Here is an 8,156-nt window from a genome sequence, read left to right on the forward strand (position 1 = left end):
AATGTGTGCGTAGATAGTGAGTAATTGATTTGCGGTCAGAGTATTATTGACGTTCGTTGTTATAGCGTTTGTTTAGCGCGATTGTTGAAGTTGAGTGTATCGGTTAAGTTATATTCGGAAAGAATAAACCAGTTTTATTAAGTAAAGACTTGTGTCGTTTAAGTTTCGTCGGAACGAAGTTACGGAAAATCAATTAACAACGGTGACGTAACAATATTATTTAAAAGTATGTTCTATGGATGGACCATTTTTGTCACTATCTACTAAAAAGAGAATAATGCATGTATGCTTGTAACAAGCTTGCACTGACACATGCCTTATTAATATTATAGCTTTGTCTAAGTAAAAGCTAAAAAAGTACATAATGTAATAAATTTATGCTGCCATTTTTTCGCCTTGGAGTTGGAGTTAATACATTGTAGACGAAGAGGGTGTATTGTCTATTATGCATACATTAATAGATTCTACATAAGGATTGTCAACTATCGCTGCGAATTGTGTCTCTGTAGTTGCGTTTATAATGCCTTAAATTTCATCACACGTTATACTGTTGCTGCGTCATTTTTGATTGATATGTGCACATTCTCACAAACTCGGACCTAAAAATCCGATAAAGGGGATAAGATATTTGTGAAGTTTTGGCTTTTAACAGATATTTGTGATATAAGCGCAGATGATTGGACCCCATGTACTCAATATGAAATAAAACAATATTTTTGTATCACTCAGTGACTGTAAGTAATCAAATTTTGTCGTTTGAAATTCTTACAAACGTCTGTATTTAATATTCAATGATTTGGTAATTATTATTAGTACAAAGTGAATGTCATGAAATAAAACTAAATCAAAATTCAAACTGTTAAGTGCTAACTAAATATATATAAAGTAGTAGTACTGTGAGTTTAATTGAAAACAAAACAAAGAAGCAACTCATATACAAAACAAAAATCATAATCCTACTATACACTAAAATCATATCTCCATCCCTAACGCACTTGTCACAAATGCTTTTTGAACAAAAAACTAGTGAGGTCCCATATTTATTTTACTCTGGCTACGCCCATTTATGATACTCGTCAGAATCCTGCTTTTCAGAGGTATTTGGATAAATGAACACAAAACCCTACTTTTGGCCTCCAACGTTTGAATTTGAGGTTTCTTCCAAATAGTTATTTTTGGTTATTATGGTTTCAGATCTTTAAGACACACTGGAGAGAATATCCAGTTCAAGTGGATTACCATTTTCACTCTACTTCAGTGCTCTGTGCTTCTATAAACCTTACTCTCTCTTTTCTGAAAACTTGGTAATGGGAATTTACTGCCTGATTGCTTGGCTTACAGTGAGTTTCAAAGTTGTTGTTTTTTTTATTTTGAGCATTTATACTCATGATTTGTGATCTATCTACCAGAAATTTATGCCCTTTACTCCCATATTTATTCAAGTTTATACGATCTCACTGTTTATTCTGCTTCTTTATGTTATTCTTGTGTTCTACTGGACTGAGAATTTCTTCTCCTGGATCTTTCCTTTTTTTTCTAATTTGCATTTCCTTCAGTTTTAACTATAGTGAATTTAGTAACCATCCTCTTTTGGTGCAGGGGTGTTTCTCCCTCCATTACTGCCCTGTTCATCTGATCAGTAAATTATTTAGATTTAAAATACTTTGGAGTTAACTCACTACAAAAGTAGTCCTTTCTTTCCTTTCACCACCACTTTCTTTTTCCTTAGATATTTTTTTATTTTTCTACAAAAAAAAAGAATGCCAAATTTCCTCTTGACACTACATTTGGTCCAAGCATTAAATCTGTCATTTTGTTGACAACTTTTACTTTCATGCCTCCTGCTGAATTAAAGATTTTATTTAATGATAGATAAAGTATATTTTGCATACCACTAAGTAGGCTTATTTCTTGTATTTTCCCATTTGCAAAGTGCAGCATTTCATTTCGGATACTAATGCAACACAACTTGTTCCTTATTTTACCACAGATGTTTTGTGAAACCTGAGATCTGAACTTGATGAAAATACTTAAAATCGTAAAACATGAACAAAAATGTTACTTACTTTAGAATTGTTCAGATATCAATTTTAGCTGTAACACTTCAATACCTTAACATAACATTAAAAGACAACAAGGAACCTTTTGGTCCATCTAGGCCATTATACTCAGTAAATTGAACACTGAAAACTCAAAGGCAGCCCTTGTCATTCAAATACCTATCAAATTTTCCCTTAAGCTCCCTTATATTAACTGCATCTACCACATCTGTTCCAAAGGCTAACCACCCCTTTAGAAGTATAAAGCTATCTTTGCAGAAGATGACTCTTACCATGCCAAAATTTATAGTTGTGTCCCCTAGTCTTAGCATTTTCTCCTTTAAATAAAAAAAAATGATGTATCAATGTCCTTTAAAATTTTAAACACCACAGTCAGATCCCATTTAACTCCTCTTTTTTTTCAAGAGAAAACTAGTTCAGAGATCTCAACCCGTCTTCATATGACAACTTTTCTATCTCAAGTACCATCCTAGTAGCTCTCTTCTAAACTATTTCCAGCAATTCAGTGTTAATTCTAAGATATGGATCCCAAGATTGAATAGATTATTCTAAATGTAGCCTATACAATAACATTATAACTTCATTAGACTTGTATTTAGCATTTCAGTAGATGGAACCAAAAATCCTGTTTGCACTGCCACTAGCAACAGCACATTGTTTGGATGGCTTAAGAGACTGATGAGCCAGAACAGTTAGATATTTTTCTTCCATGACACTGTTAAGGTTATTCCCATCAAAATTATACTCATAATTTAAACTGTCATATCCCATGTGCATTACCTTGCATTTATTATAATCAAAGTAATCTGCCATTTATTCACCCAAATTGCCAAATAATCCAAATTCTTTAGTAAAGCAGTAACATCCTCCTCATAGCCAGCAACAACCAAAAATTTCATGTCATCTCTGCCCTGGTTTAAGTCACGTTATCTTTTGTCTCTTTTATAATGTGGAACTCTTGCTGTATTATTTGTTCTCAAGGCTTATTTCCACTTTGAACACTTAGTGTGATTGATTACTCTGAAATAGTCTCAAAAATCTGCCTGATTTTGCCAGTCATAACCAACCCAACACTAGTAAAAACAAGAACGGTAGATTTACTGTCTACAGTTAACACCACCTAGTGAGATTCATCAGAAATGTTGGACTTGTTTAGGGTTTCAGTATGAAAAATATTTAGTGAAAAATACCATCAATACAAATGTACAAAACTCTAAAAAAATTTGTTTTTAAATAAAAATATTTAAAATAATAGATATAAAATAAGAATATCTGTTTTTGTCATGATTATCTAGGTTTGAATACTGCCCTGGTACCAATGTACCTATCTGAAATATCCCCTGTGTCTCTGCGTGGAGGGTTAGGTAAGAACTGTTTTGTAATATCTTCTTTTCCTTTTAGTATTACAAAACAATTTGGGTTTCAGAGACAGAGAGAAATCAATCATGGAATGACTCTAGAGATATATAATAACTATGATATATGTGATATATTACTGCATAATTGCCATATTTTTAGCACTGATAATACACTTTCATGCACACTGCTGAATGTTTAAAGAGCATGCCAATTTGTCATACCCTGCCATTTTACCCAATGTTACTCCTCCCTCCCCTACTGTCACCACTTTTCTATGATTATTATCGTTGATATAATTGTTTGAATCCACTTAGACATGATTTTAAAGAAAGAAAGGAGATATTGTTATACATGTAAATGTGACTAATCATTGTTAGATATCTCAAAGATATGACACTATTCAACATAGTGACAGACTAGACATTGTATCATCTACATCTGACACACTAACTGACAATACTTTGCTACATCTTGACAGACTAGACAGTGTATCAAGTCTACAAATTGACAGACTACTTATGGTACGATGCTAGATTCTGACAGACTAGCTAAAGATATAATGCTACACCATGACAGACTAAGCAGTGTATCAAAAATACATCCAAACATACTAAGCAGTGTACCAACACTACATCCTGATGGACTATGCAATATATCAACATTACATCCAGACATACTCAGCAGTGTATCAACACTACATCCTAGCATACTAAGCAGTGTACCAACACTACATCCTGATGGACTAAACAGTGTATCAACATTACATCCTGATAGAGTAAGCAGTGTATCAACATTACATCTTGATATACTGAGCAGTGTATCAACATTATGTTCTGATAGACTAAGCAGTATATCAACATTATGTCCTGATAGACTAAGCAGTATATCAGCATTAAATCCTCATAGACTAAACAGTGTATCAACATTATATCCAGACATACTAAGCAGTGTAGCAACACTACATCCTGATAGACAAAGTAGTATATTAAAACTGCATCCTGACATACTAAGCAGTGTACCAACATTACATTGGGATAGACTAAGCAGTGTATCAACATTACATCCTGATATACTAAGCAATGTACCAACACTACATTGAAACTTACTAAGTAGTGTATCAACACTACATCTTAACATACTAAACAGCATATCAACACCACATCCTGACATACTAAGCAGTATATCAACACTATATCCTGATAGACTAAGCAGTGTACCAACACTACATCCTGACATACTAAAAGCAGTGTATCAACATTACATCCAGGCATACTAAGCAGTGTATCAACATTACATCATGATAGACTAAGCACTGTATCAACACTACATCATGACATACTAAGCAGTGTACCAACACTACATCCTGATATACTGAGCAGTGTATCAACACTACATCTTGATAGATTAAGCAGTGTATCAACATTGCATCCTGCTAGACTAAGCAATGTACCAACACTACATCTTAACATACTAAACAGTGTATCAACACCACATCCTGACATACTAAGCAGTATATCAACACTACATCCTGATAGAATGAACACTGTATCTAGGCTACATTCCAACTTACTAATCAGTGTATCAAAACTACATCCTAATAGACTAAGCAGTGTATAAAGACTACATCCTGACAGATTAGCTGATGATAGTTTGCTACATAATTACAGACTAAATACTGTATCAAAACTACATCTTGACAGACTAACAGATGGCACTATGCTGCAGTTTGACAAAAAAGATGATGATACTATATTATATCCTAACATACTACATGATATAGCAGAGTATCCAGGGTTCAGACAATTCATTGTGCCTTTCCAAACACACAACTTATTTTTGGTTTAAACAAACTGAATAAATTGGGCAATAATAACCTCAAAAACTTTTAATTTTGATCTTTGAAGCTATGCAAATGTAAGTTATGCATACCAAAATAGCAGATGTTCATCTTAAATACTTTTACAGACTGGACTGTTAATATGTAATATGTTACACTGTTTTTCCATCTTTAATTCACTTACATCAAATTAATATTCAGATATTTTTATATTGCCCATATTGCTAGAAATCAGCTGCAAAGAAGTTAGTTGGTAGAGAAATTTTAGTCAATTCAAAACTGATAACTATTTTTGCACTTCCTTATAGTATCATTGGCAGTGGGGTTTGAGAGGGTTCAGCCAAACCCTTTGTTTTTGTGTTGTAAAAAAAATTATGCTAATTTAAGTCTAGCTCCCCATACAGTATTACAACAGAATGATGATTTGTTTACTTTTCATTTGATGTTTGTGGATTTTATGTGAACAGCTATGCAATTGTTTAAGCTATATTTCATGCAGAATTGCTTCCAGATTTAATCTCATAGCACTTATTTTTTTAACAATTTTCTGGGGGACATGCCCCCAGACCCCGTGCCATTACCATGCTTTGCATGCTGATTGTGCTTCACACAATATGTGTTGGCTTTGATCTCACAAATTAGAACCCCTCTTTCAAACATTCTGCATAGAGCCTGAAAGTTAATAAATATCATTAAAGGTGAGAATAAAAGGACAGTTAAGTGCTTTTAGGTTAAACATTTCTTCATTCAAGTAATTGAATTTCCAGTAATATTTCTTTTAACAATGAATTTAGTTAATTTTTGATAGATTTCTTTCATATTTAGAGTATTCTTATATTACATGTTATTATCACAAATATATATATATATTCTTTTAACAGTATAATATAACATTCTCAATAGTGTGATATTATTTTCTGTTACTGTGCTAAAATCTATTAGGATTAACTAAAGCTTGTTGCAGATAGATTATTTATTTGTGAAACTATACATCACAATAAGACTGATAGTAATTTTTAACATATTAATCTATATCTTAATTCAGTTATGAAACATTTGGTTCACTTATCAAATTTTTTTTTCACAATATGATTTAACAGGAACAGTAAATCAGCTTGCTGTGACAGTAGGACTTTTGTTGTCCCAAGTTTTTGGAGTTCATTTTCTTTTGGGCACAACAAGAGGGTGGCCTTATCTCTTAGGTAAGAAATATGACAGAAGATTGTAAAAGAGTGTTAACCATTAAGAGAAAATTCTAGAAGAAATTTGTATTAGAAAAGTATGTACTACTAATATGGTATGTGTTGTTTCTTAAAATTTATATAAACTTTGGTTTAAAGCTGCATGGATACAAATAAGTACATTTAGTTTGAGAATTTTATGTTCATTGCTTTTGTAGTGGGTGGTTCAATAACTTATATTACCCATTAGGCTTCTGTTGATTCAATAACCTATATTATCCATTAGGCTTATGTTGGTTCAATAATCTATATTATCCATTAGGCTTCTGTTGGTTCAATAATCTATATTATCCATTAGGCTTCTACTGGTTCAATAACCTATATTATCCATTAGGCTTCTGTTGGTTCAATAACATATATTATCCATTAGGCTTCAGTTGGTTTAATAATCTATATTATCCATTAGGCTTCTACTGGTTCAATAACCTATAGTATCCATTAGACTTCAGTTGGTTCAATAATCTGTTAGGACAGCGGAAGTCACGTGACACGTAATGAGTATCTCGAATGTTCCTGAAGACTCGAGTGTTTGCTAGACACACGCTCTTATAGTATATAAGCCAGCAAATAAAGTGACGAGATAAATAATTGCAGACAGACAGAGACAGATAATCGAGTCAAGCCGTAAGTAAAGTGTGTAAATCGTTGTGTATTATAGCTTGTGTTTAAGTGAAAGTGACTGTGGAAATTAAGTGCATTGCAAAGTTGTATTGAGAAAGAATAAACTAGTTTTATTTAAGAAAGGACTTGTATCACTGAAGTTTCTGGGAAAGAATTTCTACGGGAAATTAACAAACGAACAGAGACATAACAAACTGGTGTCAGAGAGTGGGATGAAAAAAGAAGATGAAGATGGAAACCAGAGGTGGCAAATCAAACTACAGCTTAGCAGATTTGATGGCAGCAATACAAGAACAGCAAAAGAAACAAGAAGAGACAACAGCAGTTGCAAGAAAACCTGCAACAGTGGCAGCTCGAACAGCAAAATAAACATGAAGAGTGATTACAGCAGTTGCTGGAGGAAAAAGAAACAAGTAGAAAGATAAAATGAACAAGAACAGAGATAACAGCAGTTGTTGGAGGAAAAAAGAAAAGAAGCAAGAACAGTGATTACAACAGTTGTTGGAGGAAAAAAGAAAAGAAGCAAGAACAGTGATTACAACAGTTGTTGGAGGAAAAAGAAAAAAAACAAGAAGAGAGATTACAGCAGTGGCAAAATAACTTGCAACAGTGGTAGTTCGAACAGCAAAATAAACAAGAGAGATTACAGCAGTTGTTGGAGGGAAAAGAAAAGAAACAAGAAGAACGAGAAAATAAACAAGAAGAGAGACTACAGCAGTGGTTAGAGGAGAAAGAAAATAAACAAGAAGAGAGACTACAGCAGTGGATAGAGGAGAAAGAAAATAAACAAGAAGAAAGTCTCCAACAATTGAGAGAAAGCCAGAGTACACAAATGGAAAACATTAGTAAATTTCAAAGCCAATTAAATACATTAAAGGATGATTTATTGTCTTTTACACAAGGAGGATACATTAACCATTGACGTAATCAGCCCCAGACAATGGTAAGCCTCTTTCAGACCCCAAAGCTAAACCCTAATGCAGACATCTTCAGTCCCGTTAGAAGTCACATCCCAGATATGAATGTCAGCAATAGGGG

The 8,156-nt window shown here is 33.2% G+C and overlaps 1 protein-coding gene across 4 annotated transcripts in view; it reads left to right on the forward strand.

Annotated features, from left to right (window-relative positions):
* The window catches only part of LOC106468202 (glucose transporter type 1-like), a 63,855-nt gene that overhangs the window by 29,573 nt on the left and 26,126 nt on the right, over positions 1-8,156 (forward strand). For all 4 annotated transcript variants that reach the window (XR_002612585.1, XR_002612586.1, XM_022396540.1 and 1 more), the window contains exons 4-5: positions 3,356-3,424; positions 6,357-6,458. Coding sequence is in view for 2 of the 4 variants with exons in the window: in XM_022396540.1 (XP_022252248.1) it covers positions 3,356-3,424; positions 6,357-6,458 (171 nt within the window). In the remaining 2 variants the exon portion in view is untranslated. The remainder of the gene's footprint in view (positions 1-3,355; positions 3,425-6,356; positions 6,459-8,156) is intronic.

Source organism: Limulus polyphemus, unplaced genomic scaffold (genome assembly GCF_000517525.1).
Source record: "Limulus polyphemus unplaced genomic scaffold, Limulus_polyphemus-2.1.2 Scaffold2914, whole genome shotgun sequence".
Taxonomy (NCBI): domain Eukaryota; kingdom Metazoa; phylum Arthropoda; class Merostomata; order Xiphosura; family Limulidae; genus Limulus; species Limulus polyphemus.